The following is a 23,507-nucleotide window of genomic DNA, read 5'->3' on the forward strand; positions in this document are numbered from 1 at the left end:
TTCTTGAACTCTGAAGAAATATTATTTAGGAAGAAGAAAGTAGAATCTAGAAAAAAGGAATTGGATGCAAGAAATTATAATAAACAAAGAATTTCAGGTTGCTAAATATAAGCACTGACTCTTAACGATAACAAAAAAAAGTAATTGCTTGTTTTTAGGATGTTGGAAAAAATGCTAAGCGTGTAACATGAAAAATTGCAAGAGAGACCTTGGAGCAAAAACTTCTGAGGGCTGTGTTCATTGGGAAGGAGGATGTAAAACGGATTATTTGAAATTTTAAGTCCTGTTGTACAATTTGATTTTTAACTAAAAGAAATAAAATGTATACTAGCTTGTAGTAGGAAGAAAAATTAAACTAAATCCAGTAGAAGGAAGAAAAAAAAATTCGGTGTAGTAATCACAGAATAAACATAAGGGGATTAAATTCCTCTGTTTAAAGAAAGGGTTTCTCAGCTTGTATAAAAACTCTTAAAACCTAACTCCAGCTATTTAAAAGTGACTAAAGCTTAATGAGAATGAAATACTGAAAAAGATGACTAAAACCTGACATATTAATATCAGACCAGCAAGATAAGGGCATTACTAGAAGTAAAGCAGGTCCTTACCCTGAGTAATCAAAGCTAATATTCACACAGATATATTACTCTGTTACTGTAGTATAGTTTCATATTATATGCTACATTGTTCATATCTTAATAAGCATATCCTATTGATTAATATCCCACTTAATATTAGCATAAGTGCCAAATCTGGTATTTGACATGACCTCCAAATACCTAAAACAGAATTTGTAATATGAAAGAAATTGACAAGTAGTTTTTTTTTTTTAATCTCTAAAGATGAGTAAACAAAATTTGAACAGGCAAAATAAATTCTACTCAGGGGACACATGTAAAACGTATACTGAAAACAGAGTAGGCTCTTTTTGAATATATATAGACTATTTCAGCTGAAGAACAGGTAAGATAAACATTCGTGGGAGTTCCCGTCGTGGCGCAGTGGTTAACGAATCCGACTAGGAACCATGAGGTTGCGGGTTCGGTCCCTGCCCTTGCTCAGTGGGTTAAACATAAAGTGGAAGGAAGGACACACTGAAAATTAGAGCAGGCAATTAGGAAATAGAAAAACAAACGCGGGAGACGTCAGTAGCAGCAAAAGCTGGTTCTTTGAAAAGGTGAATAAAATATGTTTGGTACATAAGAAGGGGAGCAGAGAGCCCTGTGAGTGTGTCAGGGGAGACTCTGCAGAGAGCTGCCTTGCGGAAGCCAAGACAATGAAGGAGCAGCCTGCTGGGTCGAATGCGGCAGTTGGGTTTTTCGACAGAGAGGTAGCTGATGACTTTGAGGAGACTAGTCCCAACAAATTTGGTTGGAGTGGGTAAAGCAGAGATTGAGAAATGACAACAGCAATTTACAAACAATCACGGAAGCTATTCTGATAACTTTTTATGCGCAGGAAAGCGGAGTTGGAAGGGAACATACAGTCATGGGAGAATTTTCTTTCTGAGATACAGAGGTATGTTTATATGACATCGGACCAAGTCCATTCGAGAGGGAGTAATTGATGATTCAGATGAGCAAGGAACCCGACCTCGAAAGAGACTGAATGGGATCCATAGCATGGGGAGGGGGTTTGGGGATGCTTCATGAAGGTCGTGGATGGGCTGTAGTTTTGATGCCAGTCACACACCGAGTGGTTCTCTAATTGTCTGGTATTCTGAATGAACTATTAAACAAAACATCATTTGGCACGGGAATGGAAGAGGAGAAGAGGAGAAAGCCTGAAAGAACAGTTTGTTTAAAGGGTAAAGTGAGTGGACCCGAAGCATAGAGGATTGTCATGTGGTTCGGGGTCCTCATTTAGCATTCGTGGCCAAAAGTGAGTGCATCAGGTAGCCCACTTATAAGTGTGTCTCTGGCGATGTCCAGCTGTTTGGGGGCAGGTGTGGAGGTGGGGCACAGCTGGTTTGCGCAGGGGTGGGGGTTTGCCATGCAGATGTGAAAGAGGGACTGGAAAGCAGCGGGGTTAGGAAGTTTTGTGAAGGAGCAGTTCCAGTAAAGGATCCTGACGTGTCCCCTGGGTACGGAGATACTAAAAACAGGCAGGGCTGGATGGTGGTGCACGGGAAAGGCCAGCGGATGGGAGGTTTTGAGGCTGAAGAAGGCTCTGAATATCCCAGTGCGAGATGTTTGAATATTCTGAGCCCAAGAGCTGATTGCATCAAATCAGTGTTCTAAACGCTCTCTACATCTCTATGACCAGACTGACTTAGGATACGTGTAAAGTAAAAATGTCACAAAGTCAAGAGTATTGTTTGATTATAGTGTTTATATCAGGGCAGGGCGAGATGAAGCATTTCCGGGGAAGATCCGTACGTTCCCCTCTCAAACATGAGATCAGGAAAATTGTGTTCATATTGTCTGCGTTATCATTTTGATCTGCCCGAGCAGTATAGACAGTGGTGAAGGAAAGTTGGACTTGGGTGAATGAAGAGACCCTGTGTTAATGAATAAAAGATCCGTGTTTGGCGTTCGGCCAGGCAGCTGTTAATTATTCTGTTTTCTTCTAGATGTTCTAGAGTTCAGAATTTCACTGATCAAATTTTTTTTAAATAAGCAAAAATAAGAACTTTTTTGTCTATCAAGTCAGCAGGAGAAAATTCACCCCCTTGAGTTATCAACATAATTACTTAAAGAGTAGACAGGCGTAGCTTCAGAATGAAAGAATGGCCTTTTTTAAAAAGAGAGAACATTTGGCAGTTGTGTACTAACACACACACACTCTCATTAACATACACACACAAATATATTGTCCTTAGTTTGCTGAGGGCCTGTGTGAACTTCCATCTGCTGGCGGATATTTCAGAAACACCTGACTTGCCCATTTGAGAACTTGAGCAGTAACCAAGTTGGCCTTTTGGTGATACTATTATGAACACAAACAGTAGCTTCTAGGTAGAATTTTACCTAGAAAATTTGGTGATACTATTATGAACACAAACAGTAGCTTCTAGGTAGAATTTTACCCATAATGGATTGAGGAATTGAAAGTTCCCCACAGAACCTTGTGAGGATTTCCGTTAAATGGTCAGGACCTTTAAACTCCCACTTCCCCGAACTCAGTTCCATGCTGAACTTACCCTTATCTGCGGCCCCTGCCCCCCGCCTCCCACTGCATTTAGTCAGAGGCGGGCACAAAACTAAGACACAGATCTCCTGGCTGATGGGTTCTGTCTTTCGTTCCTGTATCTACAGAATGTGGTTCACAGCAGATGTCTCAGATGAATTTAAGCGACACAGTCTATCCCAATGGCAACTCCTAAGAGTGGAAGGAAAAATCCTTTCTGGCTGCAAATTAATGTAATTTTTTATTTTGGTGAGCAGTGAATAAAACCTGCAAAGACAATGAAGAAAATTATTTAAAGATGAATATCATGAAAGCCTGCATTATTTACCGAAATTAATGACCTGGATAATAATGGCTGACATTATTGACTGCTTACAGAGTACCTCTCCCTAAGGGGTGTGTTATTCATCCCTTTACTCAAAAAATATTTATCAAGTTCCTGCTTATATTAGGACTGCTTCTAGGCACCGGGGATATAGAAGTAAATAAGATGAGATTTTTTACTCTTACAGGGGAGGCCACGTGAAAACAAGTAACTTTTACAACAGTGTCATTTTAGGAGTTCCCATCGTGGCTCAGTGGTTAATGAATCCAACTAGGAACCATGAGGTTGCAGGTTCGATCTCTGGCCTCGCTCAGTGGATTAAGGATCTGGCATTGCCCTGAACTGTGGTGTAGGTCACAGACACGGCTCGGATCCCGCATTGCTGTGGCTGTGGTGTAGGCCAGTGGCTACAGCTCCGATTAGACCCCTAGCCGGGGAACCTCCATATGCCACGGGAGCGGCCCTAGAAAAGGCAAATAAATAAATAAAACATCGTTTTAGAGAGTAGTGAGGAATATGAAGATAATGAGGGAGAGTTAAACAGCGGAGAGACCTGGTGAGGGGCTCTTCAAAATGCTGCTCAGAGAAGGCTCTTGGTGCAGGTGGGAGACAGGTGAACAGAGCTCTCTGAAACAGAGCCTATTATCTCCCTGTTTCCCAGGATGAGTGACTGTTAGGTTGCAGCCCCAGGATCCCAGCCAGGCGGCCCTCCAAGACCCTTCTCTCATCGTCACTGTGTCCCGGTCTGTGGACACGAATCATATTTTCAATGCAAGTGTTTTATTTGAACCCTGCCATTTTTTTTTTTCTTTAAAAAATTGCCAGTCCTGTTTATCTAAACGGAATCCTCTCCTCCTTCCTGTGCTGGCTTCCTCTTGGCCATTTTTATTGTAAATCAGCACTTCTGTTTGAGGATAGCAATAGAAAAGAGAAGGTGTGGAGTTCCCATCATGGCGCAGTGGTTAACGAATCCGACTAGGAACCATGAGGTTGCGGGTTCGGTCCCTGCCCTTGCTCAGTGGGTTAACGATCCGGCGTTGCCGTGAGCTGTGGTGTAGGTTGCAGACGCGGCTCGGATCCCGCGTTGCTGTGGCTCTGGCATAGGCTGGCAGCTGCAGCTCCGGTTGGACCCCTAGCCTGGGAACCTCCATATGCCGCGGGAGCGGCCCAAGAAATGGCAAAAAGACAAAAAAAAAAAAAAGAAAAAAAGAAAAGAGAAGGTGGCCAAGTTAAGAGGGATTACATGCTTATTCCGGAAAAACATGGGTTTGGTGAGCAACAGAGTAGAAACCACTGCATTAAATGGCTTTGAAATGGCCTGTGGATTTTACTTCCCTCTGATTTCACTCTACTACAGATACTACATGGGTTTTTTGTCCTATGGTTTTTTGGTTTGTAACTTCTTTTTTTGGCTTAGAGTTGACACTGTATTTAACCGAAGGCTCTGTGTACTCCAGGGAGGTTTAAAGACTGCACTGATGAAGTCGAGTCATATATCTTACATTTTCGACCCCTCACTCATTCGTTTCACCCTTGAGAGCCTGCTGCAGGCCAGGTTTCTGATATAAGATGTTTTGCTCGGTGAAAGACACACAGATCACTTTTTTTCTGCCCCCTGGAGACATACAGTGAGTTATTTAATTATAGTGATCATCGCTAGGAAGGTGAAAGACCAGATGCATATGCAAATTACTTCCTGTGTATATTATCCAAATAGGTGCCACGTGGGAGGAGGTGGGTAGGAGAAGATTTACTGAATGACAGCCACGTGAACTGAGAACAATGGTTTAATGTTGGGAAGCAGCTCTAGCTGATAGAAAACTATCACCCTGTGTATTCCTCTCTTACTCATTATTACCATCACACATCAAAACTGTTTGTTAGTTTTTCCCACTTTTTTTAGGGATTTTAATTTTTTTCTATTATGGTTGATTTACAGTGTTCTCTCAATTTCTGCTGTACAGCACAGCGACCCCATCACGCACATACATACGTTCCCTTTTTTATATCATCGTCCATCGTGCTCTATCCCGAGAGACTGGAGAGAGTTCCCTGTGCTAACCCTAACCCTAAATGTAATAGTTTGCATCTACCAACCCCAAACTCCCCGTCCATCCCACTCCCTCTCCCCTCCCCCATGGCAACCACGAGTTTCTTCTTTATGTCTGTGAGTCTGTTTCTGTTTTGTACCTCATTTCAGATTCTACATATAGGTGATATTATATGGTGCTTCACTTGGTATAATCGTGTTTCTTCAGCAGCTGTAGGGTCTCAGTTAATGCGTGTTCAACTCCGCGGTGTGATGATGAGGGTTCATCTGACCCCTTACACTGTTTCTCATCTTTAAGGTAGTTTGTTCAAATCCCAAAGGAGGAATTCTCCAAAATAATTTCCCCTTTACTCTCATTGCCTTCTTTCCAAGATTACCTTTCCTCCTTTTTTCTCTTTCTTTTTTTTTTTTTTTGGAGGGAGGAAAATTCTGCTTATAAAATAATCTAGGCCAGTACCAAGCTACCTGTTTTATGCAGAAGGATATCAGATTCCACGTGTGTACCATTCTGCTTTTTATAGCTCAGTAGGCATTCTTTGCAGCAGTTCTTGCATTGAGAATGGGAAGTAGATGTGAAAAATGAGTAGCATTTCTAAGGGGGACATTGAATTACTACATGGTAATCACATTCCTCGGATAGTTTTCCATTCTCTTCAAGCCGAGCATCTAAGCTGCAGAATAGACCATCAGTTTTCTTAGCAGTGACCATCACTTGGAGCCTGTGAATGTCTTGGGTCAGCTCATGACTGATTTCAGATGGGGCCGCGTCAGTGAGGTTATTCTGGGAGCCCCCAGCATCCTGAGATCAGGTCCCCAGAGGAATACTTTGACACTTGCTTTGGTAAACTGACCCCTCATCTTGACTCGACGTCGTCCCTGGGGTTTTGGAGAGCAGAAGGAAATGCTAAAGGATGGGAACGAGCTTTCAGCGCGTTATTCTGTGCAGGTCAGCTGCTTGGTGAGCCCTTGGTCTTGGGTCTGCTGCACAGAGGGGCATGTGGAGCAGCAACATATATTCGGAGCGCGAGGAGGCAGCTCTGGCCCCAGGCTCTGCCGGAGGAGACGGCCCAGGTCCCGGTGGCCAGTGAGTGATACAAATGGGATTTCTCTTTGTTCATGTCCTTAAGAACGCTCATCAGGTCCTTGATCTCCTCCGCTCTCCGACTTGACTTCAGCAGTTGGTCAGGCTGGGCAACTCAGTGCCTGCCCTGCAGATGAGTGAGAGGCCACGAGAACGCATGCTCTCTGCGGGCTCTTCTCACCTCGAAGTGGGCCCTGCAGGACTGCCTTTGTTGTGTGCAGTCTCTGCTGATATTGGGGTAGGAGCGGGGTTGGGGAGCATGGCAGGCTTTAGAGGAAGCCAGACCTGGCCTTGACTCCTGAAACTGCTGTGACTGGGTCTGGGCTGCTGGCGATTTGTTTTATTTGCCAAGTTTCTGCTTCCTCATCTGTCAAGTGGGAATGGTATCGGCGCCTCAGGTTCACCATGAGGATTACATAAACTCATGTCTAAATAAAGCACTCATCCCTGAGGACACTGGCAGTATTGAATAAATGATGGCTGCCCTTATTATTATTGGACTGGTGGTAACATCATTCCTGTTTTTAGGGATTGCAAGTAGGTGCCAGTGTATTCTGGTCATAGCAGAGTTAGGATAAAATATGGAGGAGCAGCCAGGTGAGAGTTCCACCCTTTAAGACATAAATATAAGCTGGGCAGGTGTTTTTTTGCATTTAAAATGAGTGAATTTTAATGTATGCTCAATAAAACCTTTCAAATAATTAATGATAAACTGTGAAAAAAGAACCCAACATGGAGAGAAAAGGATGCTGGGCTGGAAGAGAAACACACACGTACTATCCCATTAGGAAAATTAGGAACAGTGACTTGCCTGATGCCACACAGCTGGTAAGTGGCAGAACCCACATGAGAACCCTGCTCTTTGACCCCGAACCATGCCCCGACCCCTTCTTTGTCCCAAACCACACCCCTGACCCCTTCTTTGTCCCCTGACCATGCCCCTGACCCCTTCTTTGTCCTCTGACCATGTCCCTGAGCCCTTCTTTGTCCCCTGACCATGTCCCTGAGCCCTTCTTTGTCCCAAACCATGCCCCGACCCCTTCTTTGTCCCAGAACCATGCTCTTTGTCCCCTGAACCATGCCCCTGACCCCTTCTTTGTCCTCTGACCATGTCCCTGACCCCTTCTTTGCCCCTGAACCATGCCCCTGACCCTTCTTTGTCCCCTGACCATGCCCTGACCCTTCTTTGTCCCTGAATCATGCTCTTTGTCCCCTGAACCATGCCCCTGACCCCTTCTTGGTCCCTGGACCATGCCCCTGACCCCTTCTTTGTCCCCTGATGCCTTCTTTGTCCCTGACCCTTCTTGAAGCCCATTTTCTTCCCTCATTGCACAGCCTGTCTCGCGTCAGCATCCGTTCTCATTGCCAATGACGAGAATACTCATCAATGATGAGAATACTCATCTAGCTTGTAGCTAGAGACGCTGCAGGGTCTGATGTCCTGTGACCGTTCATTTAAGTTGCCGTTGCTACTTGTCCAGGGGCTTGATGTGCTCGGGGTGATGTGGTTAAGCTGTTTGTTCTTGATTGCTCTTTTATTAGAAAATCTTGACTCAATACCCTTTCACCATAGACCCAAACCCCTACGATTTTCTGAGGTCTAGTTTGGGTCTCTATCTGTAGACCAAACCAGTTGCACTTGAAACTGTTGTTGATCAAGCATGTTACTGAGAGCAAACCATTAATAGGGACTTTTTCTTTTTTGGAAAAAGGAGGTGATGCGAGCGAGTGTAAACACCCTGTGCTTTTTGTGCTCCATCAATTAGACCTGAGTAGACGTGGAGTTTCCTAAGACCAGCTGCATCCCTGAAGTAAATAAATCATGACATTAAAAATACATAATTCAGATATAGTTGCCATATTATGCTAATTTCAGGGTACAATGTAATGATTTGCTGTTTGTATATTTTGTGAAATTATTACTCCAACAAATTTAATTAACATCTGTCACCATACAGATCTTTTTCTTACAATGAGAACTTTTTTAAATGATTTTTATTTTTTCCATTACATTGATTTACAGTGTTCTGTGGATTGCTACTGTACAGCAAAGTGACCCAGTCATACACACACACACACACACACACATATTCTTTTTCTTACATTACCCTTCATCATGTTCCATCACCAGTGACTAGATATAGTTCCCTGTGCTATACAGCAGGATCTACAATAACTTTTAAGATCCACCCTCTTAGCAACTTTCAAGCATGCAGTGCATTATTAGCACCCTGAGCCCCCATGCTCAACATGCCACCCCCAGAACTTATTTTATAACTGGGGGTTTGTACCTTTTGACTCCCTCCCCCATTGCACCTGCCTTCTCTGGCGGCAGCCCCCAATCTGTTCTCTGTATCTGCGAGTCTCCACGTATCGGTGAAATCATAGGTATTTGTGGTGTTTGTATTACTCCATCTGACTTTTTTTTTGTCTTTTGTCTTTTGTCTTTTTAGGGCCACACCTGCAGCATATGGAGGTTCCCAGGCCAGGGGTCAAATTGGAGCTGCAGCTGCCGGCCTGCGTCACAGCCACAGCAACTCGGAATCCAAGCTACATCTGCGACCTACACCACAGCTCACAGCGGTGCTGGATCCTTCACCCACAGAGTGAGGCCAGGGATCGAACCTGTGTTCTCATGGATGCTAGTTGGGTTCGTTAACTGCTGAGCCACAATGGGAACTCCAAAATTAATTCTTTTTTGCGGTCCAGTTATTCTCTGTGTGTGCGCGCATATGTGAGAGCCCCTAGTTTCTGCATTCATTCATCTGTGGGTGCACACGCTCCCCAGCTTGGCTGTTATAAGAAATGTCTGCAGTACACGTGGAGCTGCACATTTCTTGGGGGTTAGTGTTTTCATTGCCTTCCCATACATGCCCAGACGTGGAATTGCTGGCTCGCATGGTGGTTCTATTTTTAATTTTCTGAGGAAGCGCTGTACTATTTTCTGCAGTGACTGCACCAATTTCATCCCCACCAGCACTGCACAGGAGCCCCCCTTCTCCCACATCCTCGCCAGCACTTTTTATTTCTTGTCTTTTGAGAATACTCATCCCAGCAGGTGTGAGTTGCATCTCATTTTGGTTTTGATCTGCATTTACGTGATGATGAGTGATATTGAGCATACTGTCATGAGCCTATTGGCTGTCTGTATGTCTTCTTTGGAAAAAAAAAAATCTAATCACTTCCTTTCCCCACTTTTAAATTTTTTTTTTAAGTGTTGACTTGTATGAGTTCTTTATTTTGGATATGAACCCTTTTTCAGGGTTCATAGATTTGCGATTAATTTTTCCTATTTCATAGGCCACCTTTTCATTTTTTTGGTGGTCACACCACCATTTAAGACATAAATTTAAGCTGTCTATTCTTGATTGATCTATTATAGATAATATTGAGTTACACTATTTTACCATAGCTCTGCACTTCTAACCACTAGAATTTTCTAGTTTGGGTCTCTATCTCTAGACCAAACCGGTTGTGCTTAAAACTGTTATTGAAAGCACGTTACTGAAAGCACACTATTGCTAGGGACTTTTTTTTTTTTTTTGAAGAAGGAGGTAATGTGAGTGGATATAAATACACTGTGGTTTTCATACTCAGTAAATGGGATTTTTAGTTTGATGTCGTCCCACTTGTTTATTTTTGCTTTTGATGTTGGATCATGAAATTGAAGATAAAAACATCAATGCATAGGAGAGTTCAGTTCCCATTTGGTGAATCAATTCAGGCATCATTTACCTTGCCTGACACTGATGGAGACTAACTACTCAAGAGTCTTTTTACTTTATTTAAATTTTTTTTTTTATTTTTTATTTTTAAAATTTTGTTTTGTAGTTGATTTACGATGTTCTGTCAGTTTCTGCTGTACAGCACGGTGACCCAGTTACACACACACTCACACACTCACTCACACACACTCACACGTTACCCTTCATCACTTTCCTGTTTAAATATTTTGAATGACAGATGATACATCCAAATAGGAGAAAAATTTTGAAGTTCAAAAGAGTACACCTTTTCCTAATCTAGTCTCTAGTTATCTTGAGGTTTTAAGAAGAGACATTTTATGCATATGTAAGCAAATATAGATCTCTCCCCACCAGCCTTGACACAAGTAGCATCCTTGAGATACTCTTTCCATTAATTTTTTTAGAGTGTATCTTAGAGATTCTTCTTTTAAAAATTGCTTAGTACTCTACTGTATGGATGAATATATATATATATATATATAATTATTATTATTTTTCTGTCTTTTTGCCATTTCTTGGGCCGCTCCTGCGGCATATGGAGGTTCCTAGGCTGGGTGTCTAATTGGAGCTGTAGCCACCGGCCTACACCAGAGCCACAGCAACACGGGATCCGAGCCGCATCTGTAACCTACACCCCAGCTCAAGGCAACGCCGGATCCTTAACCCACTGAGCAACGCCAGGGATGGAACCCACAGCCGCATGGTTCCTAGTCGGATTTGCTAACCACTGAGCCACGACAGGAACTCCCTGTATGGATGTGTTTAACGAAGAGTCCTACTGATGGCTCCTTGGGTTGTTTTTGCTTTGTTATTACAAACGTTATGCTATAGTGAGTAAGTCTGTCTTACACACGTCACTTCACATTTCTCACGTATGGGAGTTTATTCGTAGGCTAATGCTTAGAAAGTAGAGTTGCTTAAGAAGCCTCTGATAGGGCATAGTAAATATTTCTGTTTTACTCGAGAGGGAGGGGAAATAGATTTGGCTCCAGTTGTGTGTGGTAAAACCTTTTTACATCAAAAGCTTCTTTAAGCCTCCTGAGATACATGAATAGATATAGCTGAAAGCTTGATTGCTGCTCTGGTGTTTCCTCTTAGTTTAAAGAAATCTTATTAGAACTGGAGTTCCCGTCATGGCGCAATGGTTAACGAATCTGACTAGGAACCATGAGGTTGCAGGTTCGATCTTTGGCCTTGCTCAGTGGGTTAAGGATCCGGTGTTACCGTGAGCTGTGGTGTAGGTTGCAGATGTGGCTTGGATCCCGCGTTGCTGTGGCTGTGGTGTAGGCCAGCAGCTACAGCTCTGATAGACCCTAGCCTGGGAACCTCCACATGCCACAGAAGCGGCCCTAGAAAAGACAAAAAAAAAAAAATCTTATCAGGACTGTATTTTTGATATCAGAAATAGTGAAAGGTATTTGTTCTATTTTGGTATATGATGGCAGTAATTAGAGTATGTTCCAGTATTGCTCATATACCATACACTGTGCTAAATGCTTTGTTTCATATAATTCTCACTAAAAACCCTTTGAGGTATAGGTAATGTTGCCATTTTATAGGTGAGTAAACTGAGACTCAGAGAGGTAACTCCAAAGGTCACAAAACTAGTATGTGGCATAAACATTTTGGTCCTAGGTCTGTCTTATTTCAAAGCAGATCTTAATCACCACGTGACTCCTGCTTTCTCTCCATTTGTATTTACCTGGTGTTTTGGGTACATTCTGTTACTTTTAACCTTTTTTTTTTTTTAAATACTCCATTTGCTTTAGAAGTGTCTCTTAGAGGCCACAAATAGGTAAATTTAGGTATACCCTTCCTCCAGGGTAAAAGTCTTTTTTTGAGTATTTTATTTTAAATAACCCACTTATGCTCCATATATGGTAGGTTTACTTTGTTTTATTCACTTATTTTATTTGAGCCTTTTTAGGGCTTCTTGACATTTGGAATTTCTCAGGTGGTTTTATTTCAGTCAATGAAATAGACGGATACCTCTGTTCTTACCAGAGTGGGGAAGGGAAGAGAAAACGAATATATTAATAAATGAGTAGAGCGAGGGGCGGGGCGGGGGTGTGTGTGTGGGATTAGACAGGTCAGAGTGAGCCTGGCTGCCAGGGTGAGATTTGGGGAGAGATTTGGATTGCTGAGGAAACTGGCCAAACGGGTGCTTGAGGGAAGAATGTTCCAGGCAAGGGGAATAACTAGCCCACAGGTCCTTTGGTCCGAGTGTGCCAGCCAAGCGTGAAAAACAGCTCGGAGCCCATGTTTGCTGGAGTGAGACGTGGAGCAAGTGAAGTCGGAGAGGTAGCACGGACCGGAATTTGCTGGGCCCTTTTGAGGACTTGGATCTTTACTCTGAGTAGAATGGGGCACGTTTAGAAACCAAGGGGCGTGTTGGGAGGCTGTTCGGAGACTAGTGCACTAATCCAGGTCGCTCAGACTTGAGTGTAAGCAGTAGGGATGGTGAGGGTAGCTGGGTTCGGAGTGTATTTTAAGGTAGAACCAATAGGATTTCCTGACAGGTTGAATGTGGGATGAGAGAAAGGGAGGGAGCGAGGGTGGGTTGGAAGGACCCACATAAGGCTGACCTCCGAGTTTTGGGTGTGAGCCCCTGGCAGGGTGGATTTGTTCCCAGCTGAGATGGAAAAGGCTGTGATGGGACACATCTGGCAGGGTCGACGGATGGAGATCGAGCTGGGACAAGCTGAGGTTGGGATGTCAGCGCACAGAGAAATGGACCTGTCCAGGTGGCAAAGTTTGGGAGAGACGGTTGGAGCTAGAAATGTTGGAGTCGTCTGCGTGTACCTGTTATTTAAAGCTATGAGGCTGGCTGGATCCCCGAGGAAGTTAGTGTAGGGTAGACAGAGAAGAGAAGAATAGCAGGTCTGAATTCCTGGAACCCGCCAGTATTCAGAGTGGGGCAGAAGGTAGGACAACAAGGGCTGGAAGGTGCAGTCAGGCAGGACGAAAATGGGAAAGCCACGTCCAGCGCGTAGCTAAGGGAGGGAAGACGTGCCTGCTGTTTCGGGGATGCTTGTGAGTCAGGCAGGACGTTTTCCCTCTATTCTAGTCCCTGGCTTTCATCTCTGTCCCCCTCTTAATTCGGTCTCTCCTGGTGGAGGGGTCGTTTAGAGGGGTGACTCATAACATGACTCGTTGCAGTCCCAGCCCTGCTGTTTCACAGACAGCTGCATGACACTGGGAGCCCGGTCAGGCTGGCTCCTGTGTCCCTTTGACACGACCTCGTTAATAATTGCCAGCTTTCTTGCTTCTGGCGCAAGATGTCCCAGGTTTATCTTGTAAATCGCTTGCCCCCAGCGTGGAGTCAGACATTGTTCTAATGAGGGCGCCGTGGTAACCGGGCGTCTGTGTTCCTAGCCTTTCTCCTGGGCAGCTTGGCCATTTTGTCCAAGTAAAGAGCATGGATTCATGCTGATAGTAGTATGTTAAATTTAGTATGACTTGACTTGACTTTGATATCATACTAAAGTTTTTAAATAACATAAATACGTAATTACTTATTTGCTTCATTTTATTATATTTGTATATATTTTACATATACATATAAAACGTAGTCTCCAAATAATATCCACTGTTAATCAACTACTGGATGATACTTAGCAGCTCCTTTTCTACAAGTGTTACTCCACTAAGATATACAGTTGGAACACAATTCCAAAGTTACAATTTTTTTTTCGTTTTGCTTGTCTTATCCATTTGATACAGAGTTAAGTTCATTTGTTTAATTTTGTTTTAAATACTTCAAAATTACTTTTTACTTTCAGTTTTGATTTTGTTTTTTGAATATTTAAAACATTTACATGGATTCTAACGAAAAGCTCTATAACAAGGTAATTTTTTCTGTCTTGTCTACTTTCGAGTTAATCAGAGATTTTTTAGTATTCCGTTTCAGTTCCTCTGTTGAGTTACCTATGCCTCTGCATCTTTTTCAGTGCATTTCCCCCCAGTGGTTGCTCTAGAGATTACAGAATGCATGCATGTATTATGCAGTCTCCTCGCAGTAACATTGTAATCAGAATCTTTTAATTCCCCTGACCTGTGTGCTTTTGTTTTCACATGCATTATTACATCTGCTTGTGTTATAACCTCACAATACGGTATTATACTTCTTTGCCTTAAATACTCATATGTCATTAAGAGAAATTAAGAGGTGAAAAATATGTACTCTTCTGTATTTATCAACATATTTATCATTTCCAGAGCTCTTTTGTCTTTCTGTAGATTCGGGTTAATGTCTATGGTCAGTTCCCCTTAGCTGGAAAAATTATCCTTGGGATTTCATATAGTGTATATCTTCTAGCAGCGATTGTTTGAGTTCTTGTTCATCTAAAAATGTCTTTTTTTTTGTCTTATTTTCTCATTTTTTTTGTTTTATTTGGATTGACAATATTTGTCTCTCTCTCTTTTTTTTTGTCTTTTTGCCTTTTCTAGAGCCACATCAGAGACCACCTATGACCACCCTTACTTTCCAGTTCCTCACTCCCCCTGATGTGTCTTTTTACAGCACAAACCACTAGTTGGCATTTTATCTCTTTATTGGTTTGCATATTTAATACCCTTTTTTCCTCCTTTTATCCCCCTCTCACTAAAATGTGAGCTTTATGAGGCCAGGGACTTGATGTATTTAGATTTCTCTTGATTCTTTAGCATGTAGGATAGTGTCTTGCATATAGTAGGTCAAAGTGAATTTTTGTTCATTGAATGAATGAGGGAATGAATCACTGACTAGTGAGATGGGAGTTAGAGTTCCAAAAATAAGATGAAGCAAGAGGCTTTAGAGTTTCTTTGATAACTTCTGTTAACTCGGGATTTCCTGACTCTGTTATGAATATCACGTGGGAGAGCACTTCCTGCTCACCTGTTTCTAACTGTGTCTGAGAAAATTGCCCTTTTGAATGTTCAATTTGACAGTAATTAATGGATAGTGAAAATAATAAACAGAAATAAACCTTTTCCAAGCTAGTGAGGCAAGTGGGAGAACATCTTCCTTGCCTGGAAAAATTGTAGTTAATACATCCTTGTGGCAAGTTCTGAGTTTAGCAGTTAAAACTGGAGACTAGTTTCAAGGTATATTTGCTTAGGGCATGAATACAGTGAGCAAAGCTGTGGAAGTTTAGATGCCAACTGATTGCAAAGGTGCCTCTTTTTCCTTGATTTTATAAGCCATGTTCAGTTACCCTGCACTTTGTAGTCCTCAGGTTACTTTCTAGTTTTAACAACAAAGTCAGGCACAGTGGTAACGAACCCAGCTAGTATCTACATGAAGACACAGGTTTAATCCTTGGCCTTGCTCAGGGGGTTAAGAATCTGGCATTTTCTGCAAGCCGTGGTGTAGGTCACAGATGTGGCTCAGATCTGGCCTTGGCTGTGGCGTTGGCTGGCAGTTATAGCTCCAATTCGACCCCTAGCCTGGGAACTTCCATATGCTGTGTGTGTGGCCCTAAAAAAAAAAAAAAAGAAAGGTGAGAAAATAGAATGTGTACATGTATGTGTAACTGGGTCACCATGCTGTAGAGTAGAAAAAAAAATTATTAGGGAAATAACAATTAAAAAATAAATAATAAAAAAAGTAGTAGTCTAGTCAGTTAAAAGCCACAGCCAAAATAAAACACCCAGAAAACTTTCCTTTTACTTGCATTTAAAACACGAGCCATCCCATTTTTAAAAAAGAGGACAGCCATCTCTACATCTCCAAAATATCAGCCCTTGGGCGAACTCTGCTTACTAGCAGCTTTGCTAACATGAATGCCGGTTTTCTTTTCGATATGCTGCTGGCGTAGTCAGTATTATTCTTAGGAGTTGGTAACTTTTCGGATGACCATTACTCATTCAGTGTTGGGACTTGCATACCATAAGTCTACTAGTTTTTTGGTTTGTTTTTGTCTTTGAGATTTTTTTATCCAGAGACAAGGACAGGAGATAGACGCTTCATAAGGATCACAACCCACCCAAATATACACACATGTGCGCTTTAATTGATATTCATGTGGAACCTGGGCATTAACACTAGAAGAGTCAGAGTCTAAATGGTACGTGACCTCTCCGAGCCATCATCTTCCTTTTCTTTAGACAGAAGTCGTCACGGCACATGTCTCGACAGAGCTGTTAGGAAGATTAGAAGAGGTTATGCGTGTAAAGCATCTAATGCAACGTTATTATACATCATATACACTGTTAGCAGTTTCCCTCTGGGTAGCGAAGATATTGCAATTCTCATTTAGCAAAAAATTAGGAAAACAGAAATCCTAGACCCAGCCAGATTTTCTTCTGATTCAAAAAGTTGTTTGCTCTTGGCAAAAGAGAAGAACTATCTAGGATGAAAGTAGGTTGTGAGAAAGAGACATGGCTTATCTTTAGTAGATTTTTTTCTTTATCATTTATTTGTTATTTGATTCATTCATGCATTTGTTTATTCATTCACTACCTATTAGTTAGCCAGGCTGCACTTGCTTTTGCGTTTTAAGCCTGACTCCATATGGTCAAATGTACACAGTTTTCTATCTGTATCTTCAACAGTTTGAATTCGAAAAATATAAAGTTGTAGTTTTTCCTTTTGGACACCTGAATTTTCTAGATCTGGGCTTTTGAAAAAGATATCCCATTTAATGTACCATTCTCTCAGGTGCTTTTCTTCTCTGAATTTACAAGGTATAACCTCACCCTGGGATTTTCCTGTTTATTCATTTCACGGCCTGGAGCACTGTCCCCTGTTTATCTAGCTCTTTGTCATCTGTGGGTCCAGCTCAAACATCATTTGTTCTCTCACCCCAGCTCCCTCCCTCTTCATTCTTAACCACATCACCTCATTTTATTTCCTTTTTCCCCCATATTACCAAGTGTAATTATCTTATTTTGGCTGTTTGCATATGCTTGTCTTCTTTCACTAGAATATAATTTCATCCTTCAGGATTTTTTCAGGCCACCAGTAGCCTTCCAAAAATTCCTTTTCTGTTTGACTTAGCCGGAGCTGCTTTCTGTTGCTAACTGATACAGAAACTGGTACTAGAAGTAACTGCAAGCAACAGACACTCAAGGAAATGGCAGAAATTTGGGATTGGTTTTCTGGCCTAGGAGATGGGTTACTTTTGAGTGTAATTTTAATGAACACAAAACTCTAAGCACCTTTGCTGTTTTATCTGATCCCCAGGACAACACTGGCATGGGCTTATTATTAGTTCCCTTTTCCAGATAAGGAAACAGCCACGTAAAGGTTAAACAACTTCCCAAGGATGCATAGCTCGTGAGCAGAAGAATTCCATTTTCATCGGTATTGAAGGCAGGGATAGTTCTGTTGTCATTCAGGAATTGAAGTCTGGGACGTAGCCGCCAAGAGCCTATAATTACCTTGAATATGCTACGTATCGAGGGCAAGCCTTAGGCTCCTGTTGCCACTGCTGCAGAGGAATGAAGGAATTCAGTGTCTACTGATTGATCAGACACCTTGAAGATAGAATGTAGCAAGATCTGATTTGTATTTTCAGCTAAAGATGGGGATTAGAATTTATAGACCTTCTACAATTGAGCTCACATAATGCTTTCTATCTGTCAGCCTGAGGGCTGAGATAGTTCTTAATTAAATCCGCTATGAATTCAGTTCATGCTGGATTGAACATTTTTTCCAGGTTTCCTTTTTGAGAGTGAACCTGTTGATCAGGATGGAGTGAGATCGGTTATCCCAAATTATTCTACAAAACGTTTCTTTGAGGAAAGATTCTGCTCGTGAGTGGTGCCGTGGCATTCCCAAGAAAATGTGGCGTTTTTAGGAGGGGCATTTGGGGTGGGGGTTTTATAATTGGAATCATATAAAACATGTGCTATATAGTCTATTTTCATTTCTAATTTAAGACTCATATAAATGCATTATCCCATATTAGTTGAATGGCTCTGAAATGGTCATGCTGTTGAAAGTTATTTTTTAAAAGGATTTTGGAGAATAGACTGCCTTTTCAATTCTAGGAGTGCACTAAGAAGGAATAGCATTTTTTGTAAGAGCCCTCTGGCCTTTCTTTGCTCTCCAAGTACAGACACAGCCATGCCTGTATTTTTCTTAGAGTCTCCTCCTCTGTTGGTAGGATTAGCCAGAAACAATGTAGTCCCACATTCCAAAATATGATGTGTTACAATAGGGGTCAGCCAACGGCATCCTATAAGCCAAATCCAACCGTTTGGTGTGTTTTTATAGAGCCCTGAGCTAAGAACGTTTCTTTAAAAATGCGTATCTGACAGGGACAGTATAGAGCCCTCAAAGCCTGAAATATTTACTATCTAGTTTTCTTACAGAAACGTTTGCTCCCCTCTCTGTCCATACTCGTTGGGGAGACAGAGTAGGCAGGGATACTGCCGCTCTCTAGGCTACTGGACTAAGAGTTTCTCCTTAGGAAATCCATTACCTAGCCCTCTCTTGCTATTTGCAACTTCTCTAGAATTGGAACACGTCCGGCAAGAATCTCCTAATCATTCACTGTTCCTTTCTGTTTACCTCCTAATTATACAATAGTGACCATTTTTGTGTATCAGCTGAAATTGCTGCTCAGCGGCTTAAATTAACCAGCATGTTTTACTTCTCATGAGCCAGAGGGGCATCCGGAGGATCAGCTCGTTGAATCTGACCTCAGCTGAGTGTGGCTTTGCTCAGTGTCTTTCTCCTCTTCCTCCTGGTAGCAACCTGGGCAAGGCCTTCTCATGGGCTGGCACAAGCTTAAGTGGAGGCATGGCAAGAGCACATGATGCCCTGCGTGGGACTGGCATAGGCCATCACCGTGAACTCCCTCTATGAGCCAAAGCAGATCATGGGACTGAATGCCCAAAGGGGGAGGGGCTGTGCCCTACCCTCGGTGGGAGGACATTGGACAGATACATGGCAAAGGACCTAATCATTCAGTGTGTCCTAGTTTGGTTTAGAGTCAGGATATACAGTGCGCCTAGCACTGGGGGCTGGGCTACACCTCAGATATTTTAACTCATCCTGCAGTTATATGCCCCAAAGATCTGGACAGCAAGGGGTCCTTCTGCAGGAGTCATTCTAAGGATGGGTGTCAGGAGCACAGGGACCCTAAATTTCTTCAACCTAGATAATGCGTACTTAGTGTCTCTGTTGTGCCTAACACCGGATTAACTTCTGGCGCAAAAGGAGCTTCACGTCTAATAGTAAAATAGACCATGGACAGATGCTTAGAAGGCGGCGTGGTGCAGCTCAGGAGCAGAAATTTTTACTGGTTGTAAAGATAGCAACAGAAGAGGGAGGTGATCAGCTCTGCTTGGTGAAAAGACAAAAAACTTTGTTGAGGAGATAAAATTCAACCTTGAAGGACTAACAAGTCTATGTTCCTACAGAACAAGCCCAGGTAGAGAAATCCTGTTGGTAGGAAATACAGCCGTCTCTATAGAGCTGCCGCTTAGAAATTGCTTATGATGAACCTCTCTTGTTCATGCTCAGATAATAGAGGAGTCCCTGAGAGCCAGTGGATAACTTTGCATTTACCACCTTCTTACATTATTTGTTGCGGTGGTTTTCAGACGTTGGGCTGCAGCAGTATCACCTGGAGGACTCGTCAAAACAGATTGCTGGGTGCAACACCCCCCTCCCTGCCCCCTGGAAGGTTTTATTCAGGAGGGCCTGGAACAGGCTCAGAGAATTCGCATTCCTGACACGTTCCCAGATGATGCTGGTGGGGCTGGTCCGGAGACAACACTTTGAGACCTCTAGATTTATTGTACATAAGGTGAAAAGAAAACAGCCCTGCCCTTGAACTGTTCGTGGTAGGGTGGCAGAGACAGAGGCCTGAGTGTGTAAGACAGGGCAGTGGACTGGAGGCTGAGATACATGAAAATACAGTTTGCTGTGAAAATACACTAGAGGGACACTAACTCAGAATGCAGCCATGGGCTGCAAGTGTGTATGTAGTAGGACACAGAGAAAATCCAGTAATCCTGAGCTGAGTTTAAACAAAATCAGAAAGTAAGGAGAAATAGAAAAATGACCTGGAGTCATGCTTTGCATACAATTAGTAAAAGGAGTCATCGTCAAAGCTGCCTTTAAGGAATTGCCAATCAAAATGTTTTAGACAAGCTTTTGGTGGTGTAGGTAGGACCACATAATTCCAAATTAGTGACTTTGCAAATGAAAGCTATCCCTTTCTTTTGCTAACTTGTTTCACTCATCTTCAGCAATTTTTAAATGCCAGTTAAATAAACATGTTATGTTTATCATGCCTGAGTCTATGTTTTCACAAAGAAAACTAGAAATTTTGTTTATGGCAGAATGTAAACAGAACCAGACCAGAGCAGGAACGGTCAGAGCTGGGGAAGCAGTTCATGAGGCATCTGTACCTGGGACTGCCCTGCAGGGGAACAGAGTCGGCTACTCTGTGATGTGAGCGAGTGCAAGGCTAGGGGACAAGGTGACACTCTGCCTTGGAGAAGGGCGCCAAGGAGTGCGGTGGGTATGCGGTCATGGGTCCAGGCAGGTCCGCCAGTTGCTCCTGCTTGAGCGTGGGCAGCTGCATGAGGGCGATGGGCACAGATGGTTACCTGCAGTGGGAGCTGCTTGGCTAGTGGGCCAAGTTAGCTGCTCAGCAAATGAAAGAATGAACCTGAGAAGTGGCGGGGCTGGGTTAGAGAAAAAGAGCTGTTCTCATGAGGTGTTCGTCTTGGCATTGAGGACCTTCTGCCATTTTCATGAGTCTGGATTATGCTGTCATCTCAGCCAACAGGGGACATAGGAGGAAGAGGACCCGTCCGTGGGGCTCCTGGCTCTCTCACTGTTTGTATAGTTTTAACTCAAGAGCATGTACTTAAAGCTGTGCAGAATGTTTCCTTTTAAATAGTTCTATTCCCTCTGGCAAAGGGAGCTAAAAGTGGAAATTATAGCCAGAATACTTTAAAATCCTGGAGTACACACTCTGTTTTCATTGGAGATGAGTTATTCACGGACATCGTAGGTTACCTGCGCTTTGGCAGGCTCCTTTAATAGGGAAACCTTGTGCCTCTTCTCCCAGCACACGTCTGTGGATGGATATACCGAAGCACTTGTCCAGCCGACCAAGGTGAGCAGCAGACAGAACGTCCCTCGGTGTCGAAACTCCATCACCTCAGCCGCGGACGAACAGCCGCACATCGGGAATTACCGTTTACAAAAAACCATCGGGAAGGGAAATTTTGCCAAAGTGAAATTGGCGAGACATGTTCTGACTGGAAGAGAGGTAAGTGTTCACCGGGACCTTCCAGAGCCGTGTTAAAAAGCTTCCCCAGGGCTGATGCCCGCGGGAGTGGCAGCCGCGGTGCGGGTCACACGGGGTGCGGTGGGAGTGGCACCTGGTGCAGAGGCTTCGGGAAGAACCGCGCCTGCGTCGCAGCGTCCTTTCTAAATCCAGAGGTGCTGCAGATGAGGTTCCCTCAGGCCGCTGTCTCTCCTGATGCGGCCTCTATAAACATTACCGATTTTACCGTTGCTCCCTAACGCCATCCTCTTATTCATGACTGCTTAAGCTGCAGGTATACAGAAGTAGTCAAATACGGTTGTACACATGGCACTCATATGGTGGTATAAACCAGTGCCACCTCAATAACAAGTAAATTGAAAAAATTACCGCTTGAAGTACAATAGGTATCAGTGTGTAGAAAGTCACCCACTGATTTTTACCTGGTTAGAGACCACACTGAGCCAGTGTCATATAGGTGTTTTTCTCAGAGAAGAGAACTGGGTTTCAGGATCCCATGTGTTTCAAATTATGTGTATTTATGTAGCAAAATTTATATTTCAAAACTAATAATAGTTAAAATGTTTAATAATTTATCTGTTAAAGACTAAAAATAGTTAAACATCTAGCATTCTGTGCCTTATTACATAATGTTTACTGGATCCAGTTAGGACAGATTTTTATGAAAAACCTGTCATAAAATGCTTTTGTTACATTTCCATTTTCTGTGCATGGTGTTATTGTCACTTACAGTGAGTTTTGTCCTCTCCGTCCATTCTGTCCCAGGAGCTATTGGGACAGAGGCTGTGTTAGAGCCTAGAGGAAGTTCAAATCCGTTTGGTTAGTTTGCTGGGAGTTCGGGTGTCCAGTCTCTCTATCCACATAATACTGAACTTCCTGGAAGTTTATGAGCCTCTGCCCTTTGATGACTGTAACTTATCAAGATCCTGAGTCAAAGATTAAGATAGAGATAATTTTTACTTTAAAAGGGGAAACTTGGAGGAAATAACAAAAGTGTAATTTCATTGGCTCAGAATCTAATTCTTGGGTCAGTAGAATATATTTAATGCTGCCCAGTTATCAAAACATTACCATCCAGTCGTATGAACACCAAATACAGCCAATTTATATGTAGCTAGAAATGCATTTGAAGATGTTTTCTTTGTGAGTTTTATTCACTAAAAGATGTTCTCAAATAGAGTTTAATGATTCTCTTTTTTAGGTTGCTGTGAAAATAATAGACAAAACTCAGCTAAATCCTACCAGTCTACAAAAGGTATTTAATCATTTTAATGGTAATTAGAATGAGAGTTTATTAATTAATATTTAATGGTCTGTAAAATGTCAGCTATCCTAAATTTTCTATTGGGTCCAACCCATAAAATGGTAGTCTATTTTATGTAGACCTCACATAAAATACAACATTTATATTTAATAATATTTAAATAATAGTGATCAAGTGTTGTTTAAAAAAAATCTACTACTCACATTCATGTAGCATAAGAAAGGAACTTAGGTCTTTTAATTCAGTAGAATAAAATTTTGTATCACGTATTTTGAAGTAGTGAGGATTCTACTTTGCTCAAGTTAACTCCGAATAGTGTCCGTAGATGGTTTCCTTTTATTGCTTCACTGGCTTTTCTTCCTCTTTCCACAAGAATTAGTCTTTCAGCTCACTTACGGTAAAGGATGTCAGCTTTTCTTCAAAGGGGGGAAATAGAAAACAAGGGGAGGAAAAAGGCTGGAAAGTGACTTGGTAAACTGGTGAAGCTGTTTCATGTTGCTTCACGTGGGAAAACTTTCTCAGATACATGTTTTAGTCCTTTAAAAATGCAGCAAATCTTTTAACATATATGCCATGTGTGTTAAGTTTGTGTCTAGCGAGATAATGTACATTATGATTTTCGTTGGAGGAGTTCCCGTCGTGGTGCAGTGGTTAATGAATCTGACTAGGAACCATGAG

The 23,507-nt window shown here is 42.4% G+C and overlaps 1 protein-coding gene across 5 annotated transcripts in view; it reads left to right on the top strand.

Moving 5' to 3' along the window:
• The window catches only part of MARK1 (microtubule affinity regulating kinase 1), a 124,894-nt gene that overhangs the window by 35,972 nt on the left and 65,415 nt on the right, over window positions 1–23,507 (top strand). For all 5 annotated transcript variants that reach the window (XM_047754705.1, XM_047754707.1, XM_047754704.1 and 2 more), the window contains exons 2-3: window positions 21,344–21,547; window positions 22,767–22,820. In XM_047754705.1, coding sequence (XP_047610661.1) covers window positions 21,344–21,547; window positions 22,767–22,820 — 258 coding nt within the window. The remainder of the gene's footprint in view (window positions 1–21,343; window positions 21,548–22,766; window positions 22,821–23,507) is intronic.

The sequence above is a fragment of the Phacochoerus africanus genome, chromosome 12, assembly GCF_016906955.1.
Source record: "Phacochoerus africanus isolate WHEZ1 chromosome 12, ROS_Pafr_v1, whole genome shotgun sequence".
Taxonomy (NCBI): Eukaryota; Metazoa; Chordata; class Mammalia; order Artiodactyla; family Suidae; genus Phacochoerus; species Phacochoerus africanus.